We start from the raw sequence: 18,430 nt of genomic DNA on the forward strand, positions 1-18,430 counted from the left end.
AAAGAAAAAGATGAATTTCACAACCTAGTTGGAATTTGACTATCCATCGAGAAAGGTTGCAATGTCAGTCCGCATATTTCTAAGCCTTACTGAAATAAGATGACATTGGTGTGGTATAGCACTGAACGGATCTAACAGCAAGACTTGCCCTTAGGCTATCTACTGAAAGGCGAGGTCTTGATAAATATTTATTTCTTAATCAATGTAGGTTAACATTGAGCATACGGTATTGATTATGCACTACTTTGACTTATCAAATGGTGTGGGTTTTTCGTAACCCAATTATCCTGATATATTGGGTAGTGGTGATCAATATCTAGCGGTGCTAGGATTGCTATTATATTGAATCGTGCGCGAGCTGAGTCTCGTTTGATAATGTCCTCAAGAGGAGCGCGAAACAAGGTTTTATTATTCGGAACCTAGCTAGTTGGAGTGTGATTACTCTATGAATAATAAATAAGCGTTTCATGCTAAGTCCACTCTTGGAATTAATAAGAAGTTAATTAATTAAGTCAATAGCAGACATTAATTAATTAATGGACATTTTAATCTTAAGCACGGGAAATGAAAGTTAAACGGAAACCCGGATTACTTGTAATTTCGGATTTGGATGGGGAGAGTTCAATATTACTTCTGTAGTGGCTGCTCGTAATATTCCAATTATAACTTATATTAAATTGTGGGTTCAATTTAATTAGTAAAAACCTTCCATAGATCCCTGTCTGGGCCCAAAAGAAACTTAATATAAATAGGAGAATAAAGGAGACAGAAATAACACAATTTTTATTATTGTAATTTTCGAAAATTCCCCTCCCCAGCTGAGGAGATTTTCGAATTCCTCTCCTATTCCCAAAAGGATTTCTTCTGTCTTCTTTATTTAAGTCCTAGTATTCTAGTAAGATCAGCCCACACTGATATTGAGATACAGTTCGGGAACCAGAGAGAAGATTTGTGGTCTAGTACTCAAAGCATCACGTGGAGAAGAAGCTAGCCATCTTCAATTCTTTGGAGAATTAATTAGGTATTTTTCTGCTCCGTAGAAAAGCATGTTTTAGGTTTTAATATTCTTAAAGCATGATTAATTCAAGTTATGAGCATGATACATGTGATATTTACGCGAATAGGTTTTGTCTAAATAATCTGCTAAATAGATCTGATTATTATGTGATTGATTTATGTGAGCGCTTCCGCTGCCAGTTCCAACACATACTAAGTCCACTCTTGGAATTAATAAGAAATTAATTAATTAAGTCCATAGCAGACATTAATTAATTAATGGACATTTTTATCTTAAGCGCGTGAAATAAAAGTTAAAACGGAAACCCAGATTATTTATAATTACGAATTTGGATGGGGAGAGTTCAATATTACTTCTGTAGTGGCTGCTCGTAATATTTCAATTAAAGCTTATATTAAATCGTGGATTCAATTTAATTAGTAAAAAGTAAATTGGATGAGCCTATATCCAAAACCTTCCATAGATCTCTGTCTGGGCCCAAAAGGAACTTAATATAAATAGGAGAATAAATGAGACAAAAATCATAATTTTATACACTAAAATTTTCGTCCCCCTCTATTCTAGAGGAGCTCGAAATTCTTTCCAAATAGGAAAAAGATTTCTTCTGTCTTCTTTATTTAAGTCCTAGTATTCCTAAGTGAGATCAGTCCACACCGATATCGGAGTACAGTTCGGGAACCAGAGAGAAGATCTCGTGGTCTAGTATTCAAAGCGTCACGTGGAGAAGCTGCTAGCCATCATCAATTCTTTGGAGAATTAATTAGGTATTATTTCTGCTCCGTAGAAAAACATGTTTTAGGTTTCAATATTCTTAAAACATGATTAATTCAAGTTATGAGCATGATACATGTGAGAATTATGAGAATAGATTTTGTCTAAATAATATGCTAAATAGATCTGATTATTTTGTGATTTTTATATGCGATTAAAAATTATTAAATTATATCTATCCGACGCACACTTTCGCTGCCAGTTCCTTCAATTGGTATCAGAGCCAGTCTTTGGCTTTGATTATTTGGATTTAAATTTCACGAAATTCATGTATGCATGTGTTATTTGATTTCGAAGCATGTTCTTGTTTTATTGTTTACCTTTTTTAAACATGGTCCGTTCGATGATGAGTTATGCACGGTTACCAATTTCGTTTTGGGGACATGCCTTGCTATCTGCAAGTCATATATTAGACAATTTACCTTCTAAATCAGTTCCTACTACCCCATATGAGTTGTGGATTGGGCGTAAGCCGAATCTAGAACATCTCAAAGTGTGGGGGTGTCCGGTTCATGTATTGGAAAAGGATCCAACTAAGCTGGAATCTAGGACGGAGGTATGTGTGTTTATAGGCTACCCTAGAGGATCGAAAGCCTATGAATTCTATAGTCTTCGAGATAAGAAAGTCATTGTGAGCACCCATGCCACATTATTAGAGGAAGACTTTGTAATGAATCATAAGTCCAGCAGTGAGATAGCTCTTGAAGAGCTAACTTCAGTCACAAGTTCCATTAACCAAGAACAGACACCTAGTGTAACAACAATTCCAGAAATTTCAACTATACACCAAATGTTGTAGTTCTCCGTCGCAGTGGGAGGGTCTCTCGTGAGCCCGAAAGATACATTGGTTTGAGAGAGTGCATGGATCACTCCTCGGACAGCAATGTACTTGATCCCTGGAATCTTGCAGAGGCGCAGACAGATGTTGATCATTGCGAATGGTTGAAAGCAATGGATTCGGAACTACAATCAATGTTAGACAAAGACTTCTATGATTTGTCTATCCTACCCGAAGGCTATACTGCCATTGGGAGCGAGTGGATATACAAACGTAAACGCGGACCCGGTGGACGAGTTAAAGTCTTTAAGGCAAGACTAGTGGCTAAGGGGTATACCCAAAGGGAAGTCATCGATTACGATGAGACCTTCTCCCCAGTGGCCATGCTCAAATCGATCCGTATTCTTTTGTCTATAGCAGCTTACATGGATTGGGAAGTATGGCAGATGGACGTTAAGACTGCATTTTTAAACGGGAGTCTTGAGGAGACCATCTACATGGAACAACCCGAAGGCTATGTGGTAGAGGGCAAGGAACACATGGTTTGGAAGCTTAAGAAGGCCATTTATGGCCTCAAGCAAGCATCTAGATCATGGAACCAGTGTTTTGATCAAACTGTTCAAAAGTTTGGATTCGAAAAGTGCCCTAATGAAAGCTGCGTGTATAAGAAGGTTGAAAAATGAAATGTTGTGTTCTTAGTTTTGTATGTAGATGACATTCTTCTAATTGGAAACAATAAAAAGATGTTGTCATCAGTACGAACTTGGTTGTCCAGCCAGTTCGAGATGAAAGATATGGGTGATGCGGGACACATTCTCGGTATCAAGGTTCTTCGGAACCGTGCAAAGAGAACGTTGTGCTTATCCCAAGAATCTTACATCGATACGGTACTTAGACGCTTTAGCATGCAAGATGCCAAGAAGGGTTTCTTACCTTTCAGACACGGGATCCATTTATCTCAAGAGATGTGTCCTAAGACAACATCTGAGATAACAGAGATGAGAAGAATACTATATGCCTCGGCAGTTGGTAGTCTCATGTATGCTATGCTTTGTTGTTGGCATGGTAGCAAGATATCAATCAAATCCCGGCCAAGGACATTGGACTGGCGTAAAGAACATACTCAAGTATCTTAATCGGACTAAGGACTATGTTCTAGTTTATAATGCAACTGAGCTCTGTGCTTTAGGATATACAGATTCAGACTTTCAAGCTGATGTAGATTCGAAAAAATCAACTTTCGGATATGTGTTTACCTTAGGAGGTGGAGCTGTAATCTGGAAGAGTGTAAAGCAGAAATGCATTGCAGACTCTACCATGGAAGCTGGATATGTGGCCGCTTCGGAAGCCGTGATAAGGCTAATTTCATGCATCGGTTATGTGGTGAAAAAAACACTTTATTTTACTGGGTCTAACGCAGTTTTTAAGCCAGGTGTGTGAAGGAGACGCTAGATCCAGGAAGAGCTGAAGGCAATGGACTAGCGAAGGAAACGAAGGAAAGTGAGCAGAGTTGAAGAGAAAAAAATGGCTGGACGAAGGGAGTTAATAGCTGAGGGAAACAAAGATTATTCATACCTCGCTGGACCCACTTCTACGCCTATAAATAAAGGAGCATGCAGCACACGCCAGATATATGATTTTTCTCTCAGCTCACACACTCACACACACACTTGGGAAAAATGGGAATTCTGGGGTAGTTAAGGGTTTCTAGGGGTTCTTCTTCAGCGAAAGCTAGTGGTAACACCGTCCTCACGGAGGGCGAAGAAACCATCAGTTCACGTGCCCTTTTGGTACGTATGCATACCGAAGAATGACGTTTGGATTGTGTAACGCACCAGGAACGTTCCAGCGGTGTATGATGAGTATATTTTTCGGATTTGCCGGAAGTATGCATTGAGATATTCATGGATGATTTTACCGTATACAAGAATTCGTTCGACACCTGTTTGGCCAGCCTTGACCTAGTGTTAAAAAGATGCCAGGAGAAACACCTAGTTTTAAACTTCGAAAAATGCCACTTCATGGTGACTGAAGGTATTGTCCTGGGTCATGTGGTTTCTGAAAGAGGAATACAGGTGGACAAGGCAAAGGTGGATGTGATATCAAAGTTACCTTACCCCACGAACCAAAAAGAAGTTAGAAGCTTCCTGGGTCACGCGGGATTTTATAGGAGGTTTATCAAGGATTTCGCGAAAATCGCGCAACCGCTCACTCATTTGTTGCACAACGATGTGGAATTCGTCTTTGACGAAGGATGCAAGAAGGCATTTCAGTTGCTCAAGGACAGACTCGTGTCAGCACCAATAATCAGGGCGCCAGACTGGAATCACCCCTTTGAGATAATGTGCGACGCGAGTGATTTCGCTGTGGGAGCTGTCCTAGGGCAGAAGATAGACGGAAGAAGTTATGTGATCTTCTATGCATCCAAGACACTAAATCATGCTCAGAAGAACTATGATACCACGGAGAAGGAAATGTTGGCTGTCGTTTACTCATTCGAAAAATTCCGACCTTATCTTCTTGGGTCGAGGGTTATAGTCTTCACAGATCACGCAGCAATAAATTACTTACTGGCTAAGAAAGAGCCTAAGCCGAGGTTAATCCGTTGGGTGTTGCTTTTGCAGGAGTTTGATTGGGAAATGAGAGACAAAAGAGGAACGGAGAATAGAGTAGCGGATCACTTGAGCAGAATTCATCAAGGGAAAACGGAAGAGGCCATACCCGATGCTTTTCCTGAAGAGCATTTGTATTATCTAGGGGATATTCCTAGACGGATCAGATGGGAGGCAGTTTTGGCATTAACCGGTCTAGGAGAATCCGACAAGGGGAAGCGAACACTTAACGCAGAACTATGGTTTGCTGACTTAGCAAACTACTTGGTCACGGGAGAGGTGCCAAGTTCAGACGAAGTTTCCCGGGCCTAGAAGATGAAAATTAAAAGTGAATCAAAATATTACTTTTGGGATGATCCTTACTTATGGAAGATGTGTTCGGATCAAGTAATTAGACGCTGCATTCCCGAATGGGAACAAAGAGATGTGCTGAATCATTGCCACACTTTGGCATGTGGAGGTCACTTTGGACCAAGGAAGACAGCAAGGAAAGTATTGGATAGTGGGTTCTACTGGCCGACACTTAATAAAGATGCTTTTGAGTTTTGTCAGTGTTGCGAGAGATGCCAACAGACAGGAGGAATTTCAAGGAGAGACGAGATGGCCCAGGTCCCGGTGATTGTCTGCGAAATCTTCGATGTGTGGGGGATGGACTTCATGGGATCGTTTCCATCATCCCGTGGGAACACATATATATTGGTTGCAGTAGACTATGTGTCTAAATGGATAGAAGCGAAGGCCACCACAACATGTGAATCGAAGGAGGTGGCAAAATTTCTGAAGGCCAATATCAAGTTGTGCATGGATTTCGAACTTTCTGCTCTCTTTTAATTTTACTTCGTCTAGTAGTAGCAGATCTATTAAGTTTTAATTGTTCTTCGTTTAATTGCTTTAAATTCAGTCTGCTTCATTTCGATCCACGTTCCATCTCTGTTTCTACTGAAATTTTTATGCAAATTGTTGGAGAAGATGATGTCGCTGTTAGTTAGTACTTTAGTTAGTTGTTTTCCAGCTTTTCATCCGTACTTTACCTTTTCAGCAAATGGTCTCCCACCGTCAGTTTATTTCCCAGGTCTAGGTAATTTAGAGAATAGTTTTCTTAGATCTAGTAATTGTCCCGCTTGTTCCAGTTAAATGCATGATTTCTGTTTCTGCCTAGATCTAGCTGTTAGCGTAGCAGATTTCACTCCAAGTTTAGTTTAATTTCCTCAACCCAAATTGCGTGGCAGCAGCCAACCCAAAAATAGTCCCAAATCCTTGAACATGTTTAATTGCGCATTCATCTCTGTGGGATCGATCCCTACTTCCCTGTGCTAATTTTAGTATACGTGGTTGAGGGTTTTTGAAGAGGTTTTCTGTGTGTCCGACGACCGAGATCTTCCAACGATCCGTGAGTTCCTAGACCCTGTAATCTAGTGGATTCGTTGGACCTAGGAAGCTTGTTATTCCTTTCTGTGCACACAGTCTAAACAAACATTATCGAGCTTCACTTATCAACAAATGTCCCTCATCAGCTATATCAAATGAAGTCCCAAATCAAAGATGGTATGAGAGACTTGGTGATTATTCTGGGTTGAAGAGTTTGGGTTGTGCTGCTTATGCTGCAGTGAAGCATAACAAGTTAGAATCTAGAGCCAAAACGTGTGTGATGCTAGGATATCGGGAAGATGTGAAGGAATACAGGCTTTGGTGTTTGGAACAAGAGGGTCAGGGGATTGTTGTGAGCAGGGATGTGACTTTTAATGAAATCGAAATTCCATTCAAGAAGAATCAGATCACTGAAGCTGACAGACATGAAGATTTACAGAATTTTGAGATTGGTGAGAGCTCAAATGGAGCTGAATCTGAGGATGAACTGGAAGCCACATAAATCAGAGAAGAAGGTGGAGTACAGTTAGGTCAATCAAGCCATCTCAGATTGAAAATGATCAGCAGCAAGAGAATCTGAATCAGAGACCTAGAAGAAATACTAGACCACCAAGTTGGTTTTCTGACTATGATATGAGTTTCTTTACATTATGTGTGGCTAAGGTAATTTCATATGCAGAACCAACTAAATATGAATAAGCTATAAGGTACAAAGAGAGGCAGAAGTGGATTCAGGCAATGAGGGAGGAAATAGAGTCTCTACTCAAGAATGGTACCTGATTTTAGTGAGATATCCAGAAACACGGAAAGTGATCAACTGTAAATGGATTTGCAAGATGAAAGTTGAAGTAGGGGAGGTTGAGTCAATCAGATTTAAAGGTAGATTGGTCGCAAGATGCTTCACACAAGTTGAGGGGATAGACAACACTGAGGTTTTTTGAGGGCTTTTCTCCAGTAGTGAATAACACCTCTATAAGAATTTTTCTTGCACTCAATGCTCATTTTGACTGAGAATTACATCAGCTTGATGTAAAAACCGCATTTCTACATTGAAGTCAATCTTGAAGTATCTAAAGGGGTCTATAAATATTGGTTTGCATTTTGGAGGTGGAGCTTGGTCTGAAAACGATGGTGTGTTGGAAGGTTTCTGTGACTGTGATTATGCAGCTAATATGGACAACATGAAGTCTCAAAGTGGATATGTTTTCACATTGTTTGGCATAACTATAAGTTGGAAGTCGAACTTGCAATTTGTGGTTGCATTTGTTGGAATGGTATACTGAAATGCATGTTTCGAGCATGTTGCACGAATAAGATTTCTTGTATACAATAAATTCTACAATCCACTTATAGCCCAAGGCGAGAAGAAGTAATTCTATTGTATTGGTGTTTGCTTATGCATTTATAAGATGTTTCTCAAACATTTAGATGTATAAGAAGCAAGCAAGTCTAATTCTTATACATAGTAGACTGGTCGTGAACGACGTTCACAGAAGGTGACGCAGTCGGTCCTTTGTAGAAGATAGATAGAATTTCACAACATAGATAGACTTTGGCTTCCTATTGTAAAAGATTGCAGTGTCAGTCCGCATGTTTCCTTACCTTAGGAAATATACAACACTGGTGTGGTATAGCACTGAAGGATCTAACAGTTGAGATAAGTCTTTATTGCTATTTACAGAAAGACGAGGTCTCGATGATTGTTATTTCTTAATCATTGTTGACATAACATTGAGAATACAATATTGATAATGCACTACTTTGATTTATCAAATGGTGCAAATTTTTCATAATCCAAGAATCCTGATATCTTGGGAAGTGGCGATCAATGTTTAGAGGTGCTAGTATTGTTATTGCAATGAATTGTGTGCTGGGTGAGTCCAGTTTGATAATATCCTCAAGAGGTGTTCGAAAAAGGTTTTATTATTCAGAAACCCAGCCGGTTGGAATTTATATAAATAATGATTCTGAACTAGAAAACTCTTGGAAAAAGATATTAATTAATTAAAGTCAAATAACAGACTTAAATTAATTCATGGATATTTAAATCTTAAACACGGGAAATAATAAATTAAAGAGGTAAATCCCAGAGTACTCGTAATTTGGGATTGGACGGGCAGTCAATAATTTTATACTATAGTGGATGATAATAATATTCTGTTTGGACTTGTATTAAATTGAGGCTCAATTTAATTAGTAAAAGTCAAACAGGTTTGGCCCAAGACCAACCTCCATGGATCCTAAATCTGGCTCATAATAACTCTATATAAAAGGAGATTAGAGAGGAGATTAATAGTGATTTGATTGATTAATTTCGTTCCCCTCCTCTGTGAGTGGACGGTTTTCTTCAGTTTTTCTAATCAAGCCCTTTTCGAGTTTGACAAGCTTTGCCTACTCAAAGGTCAGATTCTGAGTTTGGGATATAGATTAGAAGATTCGTGGTTGAGTACGAAGATCAACTCGTGGAAAAGGCGCAAACAATCGACGATTCTTTGGAGAATCAGATCGGTAATTCTAAACCGTAGAATTCATGATTTAGGGTTTAATTTCCATAAGCATGTATTTATGTGCGTTCTTGAATGCAATTGATTGTTTAACATGTGGTTAATTTTCCCATGATCAGTCAAATAGATCTGTATGTATGATTTATTTGTTTATGCATGACTTCCGCTGTGCAAGGGGCACCATACCCCACCAGCATTATCTACAATGGAGGCTGAGTATATTTCCTTGACTGAAGCAGCAAAAGAGGGAAAATGGCTGCAGTGTATTCTTTCTGATTTTGGTGTTGAGCAGACTGGAGTGCAGATAAAATGTGACAGTAACTCGGCCATATGCTTAGCAAAGCATCAGATGTTCCATGAGCGATCTAAGCACATTGATGTGAGAAGGCATTTCATCTGTGATGAAATCCAGAATGAAAGAATTGATGTTGAGAAGGTTCCAACCGAGGAGAATGTGTCAGATATGTTGACAAAGCCTTTGTCGGTCTCCAAGTTCAAGCATTGTTTGAATTTGGTAAAGGTTGTGGTTTGCTGAAGTGGGTAACAAAATTTTGAGAAGGGAGTATAGATATTGGTGGATGTACTACAAGGACAAGGTGGAGATTTGTGAGTTTGTGTCCTTGCAACACAATGGATTTGGCCGAGAGATAGAGTCGTTGGAGCTCAAGGGAGAGATCAAGAAAAGGAGCTCAGTTTGTTGAGCTGGAACTAGCCGCTGGAATCAGCAGTTATAACTGAATCTTTTTTGAAGTGTTTTAGTTTTCTTCTTCTCCATCACATATATAGCTTGGTAATTTCAGTTGTAAAAGCAGAGTGAACACTTCACAAAATTACACACACGATTAGGAGATTTCTACTTGAGCTTGTGATTAGTCTTGAGTGGTCGTATTGTGAGTGTATGATTCTTGTTCTTGAGAGTTCATCATCAATAAAATTCCGGTCATCTTCTCCGTGGACGTAGGCATATTGCCGAACCACGTAATTGCTTCTTTGTGCTTTATGATTTTAGTTGTGTGCATGTTTCAATTGAAAGCTAGATCCTAACAGTGTGTGTGTGGTTGCCGTGAGTGGCAGCAGCGGCGGCACCATCGGTAGCTCGGTGTTCACCAAGCCGTCTTAAAATCTAAGGCCTCAATTAACTCATGCTCGATATTAAACATAGCTATTACAAGTTCATGTTTTCTTCTTGTTTTCTTCAACAATTTGGCAAAGAAAAGGCTGGGTCCCTAAGTGCTTTGTTAAGAAGTTTGTTAATAAAGAACGATCAAGACATTAGTGCTCCTAAGTTTATGGCATAAGTATAATGTGGTATTGATGGGCATGATATTCTACAAATGCTCATGCTTGAACGTGACATGATAGTGGAAGAAGTTTTTGGGAGGTTTACCTTGAGTAGAAGTAGGAAGTATGATCTAGAGCTTGCTTTCCTCTCTCTTTCCCTTTCCGCTAGATTTGTTTTGTTGAGAACTTAATGGTGGTGGAAACAAAAGGGTGGTGAATGGAGGTGCAACACTATTTATAGGCAAAAGGATCACGTGGTTTTACATTGATACTTCTATGTTTCAAGGAGCAAACTATTATACAAGAGTTAGCGACTTTTTACTAAAAGGGGCAAGTTGACAAATCAATCATTCTCATTACCATAAAAGGCAAGAATCTTATATCTTGTCACTCAAAATGACAGCTAGCAAGTACGACCGGGTTTGGGAAACATGTGCAATCGTTTGGTAAACATGCTTGATGTGATGTGTTTCGTTAAAAGTCTTATCTTGATTTGAAAGATGTGATGGTGATGCGACTAATATTTATCTATTTTTTTTAGGTTCCAGAAGTGTGTGATGTAGCAATCGATAGGAGCACGAAATGAAGGTGGGGTTCCAGGATGTGCACAACCACCGAGACTCGGGGCGCGTCTTGCAAAATTCTATTGAACTTGTGTTAAACGCACTCATAGATTTTTCTTTTATTTAACAAAACTATTAAACGTCTTCTTTATGATTATCGAGATCGCACACATTTAAAAACCCCAACAAACAAGAAATAACAACTAATGCAAGGTGATATTGGCTCGGCTATGGTTCAAAAATGGATGGTGTTATAATGTCACTATTAAAACACGAACGAATTAAATCTTAGATCAAACGCAAATAAGAACTACCCAAATAGTTCTTGAACAACAAACAAATAAGTTCAAATATTTATAATCATGATATATCGTGGATTCTCTTTAGGATAAACCCTCTGAATGAAGAAGGAATGATGGCATTAACTCATTTTAGTCATAGTTATTATAAAATCTATATATATACTCCCTCTGTCCCAGAAAAAAAAGACTATTTGGGACGGTATGAGAATTAATGCATAATTAATAAAGTAACATAGATGAGGAGAAATGTAGTTAAAATAGGGTTAGTGGATAGTGAGACTCGTATTATTGTTAGTGTTTAATGGTGGGTCCTAGTGGTATAAGTTGTAAATAAATTGATGTATGTGGATAATAAGTTTGGGGGAACTTTCCATAAATGGAAATGAGATAATTTTGTGGGACAGACGAAAAAGGAAAGTGTCGTTATTTTTATGGGACGAATGGAGTATACAGATAAGTTTTGGAGATAATAACATAAATGTCGTTGGTTGGGAATATAAAAAGTTTTTTAATACTCATTTGTTTCCTAAAAATAGAAACTTTGAAACGACACAAGTTTTAATGCAGAATTGGTAAAGTAAGAGAGAGATAGAAAGAAAAGTGAATTAGTGGAAAATGAGTCCCGGCTTTTTAAAGAGAAAGAAATAGAAAATTTCTATTTTTAGGGGACGGGCCAAAAAGGAAAGAGATTCCATTTCTAAGAGAACGGCGGTCGATAGAACCGCCTATTGCAGGCCCAACCGTTGATAAAACTGCCGATCAAAAACAATTATTTAGTTTAGTTTTGTTTTTTTACCCTCTATAAATACACTCTTTTTCCTTCATTTCACCCCTCCATTCTCTTTCTCTCATCTGCATATTTCTCTCTCTAAAAATGAATCCCGTCAGTTGGCCTAACCCGACAAATTCCGATGGAACACCCATGTTCTACGTCTTTTTTGTTTTGCGGTGTAACTTTTTTTTTTTAAAGTATATTTTGGTTTTGCCTTTAATTTATTTTATTTTGATATTTAAATTTATTTGATAACATAAAAATTTTAAAAAGATAAAAATAAGTGGTGATGTGGAAAATTAGGACCTAAATATAATTGGAACTAAATATGAATTAAAGAAATAGAGTATAGGGAAAATGATCAATACAAAAATTGATCCCAATACAAAATTCAGACCAAATCCTGACCATGCGATTTGACAATCTAATGGTCAATATTTAAAGAAAAACACGGAGGGTCATTATAAAGCAGTTTTAGGTCATATTATAAACTTTAGGGTTGAGGTCATGTTAAGATCCTTTTATGTCATCCTTATAATAATGACGTAAAAATAAGCTTACGATGACCTAAAAACCTTTATATGCTTGGTTCTGTATTTTTGTATTAAAATTGGTTTTGCATAGATCAAAACCCGTGAGTATAGACACCAAACAATGAAACAGAATCTAACGCTCACCGGAAATTAAAACGAGTTGTGAGTCAACAAAATAAATAAATCAATGAAATCCTGAAATTCAAATTTGGTTATAGTAATAAGTAAACGATATCATAGTTAAGCATTCACTAGTCATGTATTACAGGTAGAATAGGGTCAGAGCTAAGAAAAACCATCAAATGTCCTTGTTCACTCCTAAACCATCCAATTTACTTGCTCGAGCCAATAAACCAGCTAGTTTTTGATCTGGGATTATATTATCAGACTTCATCCTCTCCCTCAACCCATACGCCGGCACTTTCGCGTTGATGTACGCATAGAGGAGGGACCGATAAGGCCTTGCTGACGACGTGAAACCGGTCCGTTTCATCTTTAGAAACATCCTCTCTGCATTTTGCACATCTCCTTTTTCTGCATAAGCATCCAAGATACTCAAGAAAGCACCAAGAAGATGCATTCCCCTTCTACCGCCAAGGCCCTTCTGAAGAATGGATTCGGCTCTTCCCACTTCTCCACCTCGAGCATAAAGGTTCACAAGCGCGCGCCAGGCTGGTGGCGTGATTGTGACACCGCTCTCCGTCATACGCTTCACGACCTCCTCCCCTTTATCCAGCATCTTGTTGTCTGCATACATATTTAGCATCAGGGAATAATGCTTTGAAGAGGGCCTCCTCACAATTCTCAGCAATTTGTTGAAGACCGCCTCAGCATCTTCGATTCTGTTGAGCCGCCCCCATGCTTGGATGCCAGCTATGCACTCCGCCATATCGGGATTGGACTCACATTCTCTCCAGATTCTCTCAACTTCGTCTTCCCTTCCAAGGGAACCATAAATGGGAAGCAGAAACCGACAAGCCCAACGATTCTCAGTCAAATCGCCCCCTTCCATATCCTTCAATACAGCCTTAGCCTTAGCTTTCAGGCCGTTGTCGAGATAAGACTTGGCCACAGACGCCAGAATATGCATACTAGGTTCTAAACCGTCGGACTTCATTTCTTCAAAAAGCCGCTCAATCCCACTGATATGACCAGACTGCCACTTCGCGTCAATCAAAATCTTGTAAGTGAAACTAGACCGTTTGATATTTTCTCTCTTCATCAACGACAAGACATCAGCGATTTTGTTCCGGTTCGTCCTCTTGTACAGAAGTAGCAACTGGTCACAAGAAAAGCATGAAATGGGGAACAACTCCTTCATTTTACTGAAAAGCTCCTCAGCTTTGTTCACATCGACTGCAGTGCCACAAGCTGCCAATAGAGTTCGGTAGACAACTTCAGTTCTTAGAGATTCGGGAATAATCTGCTGAATGTACTTTTCTGCCTCAACTATCCCACGTACCTTGGCTATTAAATCAACACGAGAAGCATAATTGCTTTCAGTTAACTCAGTAAGCTTGCTTGACTCCAGCCACTCGGAGAGCTACAGTATAAAGAGTGAAAATGAGACAGCTCCTTCAAACCACAAGGACATAGAAAATGCAAGCTAGGTCAAGTAAGTAATATGTAGAAAATTCACTGTGACACGCATAAAAAGAAAATATGATTCCAGGTTCGGGAATTTATGCTAAGCTAATCAAATTGGCACATTTCCCTCTAAAATTAAAACCATCCACTCTTTCGTTGCAGAAAGAAAGCAAAGCTAATCGGATGGCCTAATATCCCAACCAAAAACTCGAATCGAAATTCTCTAATCTTTGGCTGTATTAGCCTGTTCACATTCAGTAAGGATATCCAAGTAAAAGCTTCCTAGAGCAGGAAGCACAACTAGTATGAAATCAAGCACTAAGACTTAACAAATATATGACGGTAGGTAAGATCTTAGACATAAAACAAACTATTATAACAAACTTCATTGTACAAGACAAGTAGAAGTTAACAGCAGGTGTTGAGAAATATGGGGAAACAGATATTCTCAAAGAGAGACTAGAATCTTTGAACAGCCCTATAAAAACCAGCAGTCGACTACCAAGAGCACATTGTTGTCAATGATCTGCGATTGAACTTAAATCGAGATATTTCATTAATTTCTTGAACCTAAAATTAATCAAGGATGTTATGAAAGCTGAGACAAACACTAAACAAAGTCTATATCATGAAGTAGCACGAAAACGAGAACACAAACCTGCAAGGCCTGGCTGAACATTCTCCTCTTCCGAAAATACAATATGTTTGTTGATACTTCTGCAAGGGTCACCTCATTCCCAGCTTCAACCCACTTCTCCAAAGCCTTGCTCACCGGTAACCTCGTATCAGCAAGTATAGCCCTAGTCATGCCCGAAGGGGCTCTAATTTTATGCGTTTTCTCCTTGCCGACATCAGCCTCGGTATCATCAGCAAGACTCTCACCCAGAGTGAACTCATCATCCATCTCATCTCCAGATGCAGACTCCTCGACTGCAGACTCCTCGACTGCACCTTGTCGAGCTCGAAGCACAGGAAAAACATCATCATGCTCAGCACCAGCCTGGGAACAAAATTTGTGAGCTTTCGAGCACGATTTTGAAGGAACAAATGTGTTGCAGAATCTTTTTGAGCACATTGATGCATCCAATAATTTTCCTCGAGATTCAGTAGTTTCACCATTGCAACTCTCAAAACAACAACCTGATATCTCTGAATTCACATATCTAACTCGGGAGGTCCTGGAATTTAAAGCGCGGCTTCTGGAAAGAGAAAAAAATCACATCACAACTAAGACAACAAAAATCCGAAATTTGAAATGCTTCAATTTTCAGTTGGGGCAGAAAAAACAGCAGCAATTGAACAAGAACGCAACAATGGAAAAAAGTTTCTCCGAGAAATGCATAAAATTTCTACTGCTTCATTCAGAAAAATGAGAAATTTCACCAAACCAACCAGATTACAATTCAAATAAACTAGAATTTCAGGTGCTAACTCACTCCCTCTGAGAAAGAAAAACAGTATGGGGTAAGAATTGAGAAATTGGTGACAGATGAATGGAAGTTCGTCGAATCGCCCACATACTGTTTGTCGAAATTCCTGATTTTCAGAGCAAACATAAAATCCCAGTCCGAACTGATATACATATAAGTAGGAATATCAAACGGTTTTACCAAATGACATCTACGATTAGAGATGCCCAAGGTTTTTAGTTCCGGTGGTTAACCGCGGAACCGTAACCGCCGGTTCTGGATCCGAACCGAAACCGTGACATTTTTTACGAACCGGAACCGCCATATTTGGAACCGCGGGCTAGTTCTGGTTCAAAATTTTACGAACCGAAACCATCATCGAACCGCCGGTTAACCGGCGGTTCCACGGTTCCGATGAGGTATTCAAGGCGTCAGCCGTTGGCAGCCAAGGAGCAACTTTTTCGGACGGTTTTTTGACCGGAACCGGCGGTTAATCGCGCGAAAACCAGCGGTTAACTGGCGGATCCGTCGGTTTTACCTCAAAACCGCCGATTTTGTCCGAAATTCAAATTTTTTTATTTTTTTTAAATTCTGATTTTGAATTCAAATTGATCCACTTCCCTCCTTCCCCATTTTTATTTATAAATACCCCCTTCTATCCTCACTTACATTCATCCCATTTCATGTTTTTTTTATTAATATTCCAACGACACTTGTTAATTATATCACATTGTTGTGTATGTATTGAAAATTGTAATGTATTATTGTCCATTATAACTCAAATTCAATAAAATTGATATGATTTTCACCTTATTAGTCTTATTTCAATTTAAATTATTTATTGTATAAATCTAAAATTCCGAATTACATAGCAAAAAAAAATTGAAAAACCTCCAAAACCGCCAAACCGAACCGGAACCGCGAGGAACCGTCCAAAACCGGTGGTTCGTAAAAGGAACCGGAACCGCCGGTTTACGAACCGTGGGCATGTCTATCTTGAGATTGAAGAGTAGTGAAGTAGAATGAGGTTGTTTGCCAATTTGTCTTCAAATATAGGTTCAAATTGCTGCAAATTGTTTCAACATTCCCGCCACAAATTTTAGTGATTTCAAAATTTTTGGATTGGGGATGGAGGGGTAAATTTGTCTATCCATAATTCTATTAGGTAAAACTCTTATTTTGGGTTACTATTTGGGACATATTTGAAGCCAAATCTTAGATACTAAACAACGGGGAAAAGAATTATATATAGTATATGCCTAATTATGCCTCAATTCTTAGAAGATTTTAATTTTCTAAATGTTAGAAATGGAAATCTTCCATAGTGAACACGACCTAAATTCAAATTTTATATAATTTTTAAGTATATGTCTACAAAATATTTGTAGGTGCACCATATTTGGTGTTGTTCCAAGAAAAACTAAAATTGGCTTTGGTTTTGGTGTATGGTTGGAAAAGTTTTCTACATCAAAACTTATTTCTAGTGTATAGTTAGAGAAGTTTTCTACATCAAAACTTATTTTGGTGTACGGTTGGAAATGGTCTTAGAGCCCGACATGTGATCCCTTTCCATCTCGCATGGTGTCACCCCCACTTATCCGATGTGTGATTGTTGTTTAAAATTTTGATTTTCAAATGTTTTTTGAAAAAATAGAAATTCAGTTTCCAAATTTATTTTCTTTTATACTCCATCTCTCTGTCATTAAGGTTATCCCCAACCTCGTCCTAGATTCAGGCCCCAAACCCCTTCCACGTCATCATTACCCTCATTTTATGCGCCAGCCTACAATTTTCACAACCCTACAGGTTACAACTATTAAATTTCACTATTCATAACTACAAACTATTTTACTCATAAAAATAAAAAAACGTTGACCAACTATAACACAAAAAATTCATTGTTCATTTAGAAATTATGAGCTATAAACCCTAGATATTAATTTTTTTACAAACTTAAGAAATTAAAAGTTACTAAGTCCTAAAAATTGAAAAATTACTAAGATCTAAAATTTCAAAAATTACAATTCCTAAAACCTGATAGGAATAATGTAGAACGAATGAGCCTCAACCGGGCGCGACCGCAGGCAGCGTCGCCGAGCCCGGCCCAGGCCGCATCTCCTCCACCTCCAATGCGACCCAGGTGCGGTCCGACCCGCAGCGTTGGGGATGCCCAAAGAGTCTCATTTATTTTTAGCATGAATTTTATAAAATGTTAAAAAAAAGTGGTGGAAAAAAGTTAATGAAATATGAGTCTCACTTATATATAGCTTTAAGTAAAATATGAGTGGCGTGTGGGATCATTCTACTATTTTTAGTAAAAATGTTCCGTGGCACCTATTTGTGGACGGATTAAAATGAAAAAAAATGGAATTTTTATTCGCGGACGGAGAGAGTATTTAATCGTAGTAGTTATTTTAATCGAGGGTGCTCGAGATATCTAAATTATGCCGTATCTATAACTCAATTGAAATACAAAGAACAAGCGGTGCTAAACATACAATGTTCACGCATGAGTTAGAGAGCAACAGAAAGCTTTGAGCTGCGTGAAGGTTTGGTAGACTGCTCGTCAATTTGAAAAATTGGGGTGGTGGTGGTGCTGAACGATTTGTGGTGTTGGAGCTGGAGATCTCGAGCGTGGAACGACGGCAGAATATTTACGAATTGCTTCGGTGTAAAAAAGGATAAGCAAGGAAATTCGTCCGCCGATTTAGTTTCGCTTTAATTGATTAGATTATAATATTTAATATTTTAAAAATAATTATTTTTAACAGCACCCTCCAAAAGGGACTAAATCTGGCCCATTTCCAAATGTGGAGGACAGAATAATTCAAAAAATAATGTTTTTAAACATAATCGTAAAATTGTCTTATGTTTAGGACTACTTTTTACCCTTACTCTTAACTAATTTATGGAAAACTACTTAATATTTTCC

The 18,430-nt window shown here is 38.5% G+C and overlaps 1 protein-coding gene across 4 annotated transcripts; it reads right to left on the reverse strand.

Annotated features, from left to right (window-relative positions):
- Positions 1-12,678: 12,678 nt before the first annotated feature.
- Positions 12,679-15,666, reverse strand: LOC125192584 (pentatricopeptide repeat-containing protein At1g80270, mitochondrial-like). 4 transcript variants are annotated; one of them, XM_048090202.1, is made up of 4 exons: positions 15,526-15,557; positions 15,230-15,288; positions 14,748-15,089; positions 12,679-14,045 (listed from the first exon to the last, which is right to left on the reverse strand). In XM_048090202.1, exons 3-4 carry the CDS (start codon positions 14,991-14,993, stop codon positions 12,801-12,803), a joined length of 1,491 nt encoding a protein of 496 aa, XP_047946159.1. In that variant the 5' UTR covers positions 14,994-15,089; positions 15,230-15,288; positions 15,526-15,557; the 3' UTR covers positions 12,679-12,800. The 4 variants fall into 4 exon arrangements, with proteins under 4 accessions (XP_047946159.1, XP_047946156.1, XP_047946157.1 ...); XM_048090199.1 differs by having other exon boundaries at positions 14,748-15,288; positions 15,526-15,666; XM_048090200.1 differs by lacking the exon at positions 15,526-15,557 and adding an exon at positions 15,611-15,648 and having other exon boundaries at positions 14,748-15,288.
- Between the last annotated feature and the right edge of the window lie 2,764 nt (positions 15,667-18,430).

Source organism: Salvia hispanica, chromosome 6, assembly GCF_023119035.1.
Source record: "Salvia hispanica cultivar TCC Black 2014 chromosome 6, UniMelb_Shisp_WGS_1.0, whole genome shotgun sequence".
In the NCBI taxonomy this organism is placed as follows: Eukaryota; Viridiplantae; Streptophyta; class Magnoliopsida; order Lamiales; family Lamiaceae; genus Salvia; species Salvia hispanica.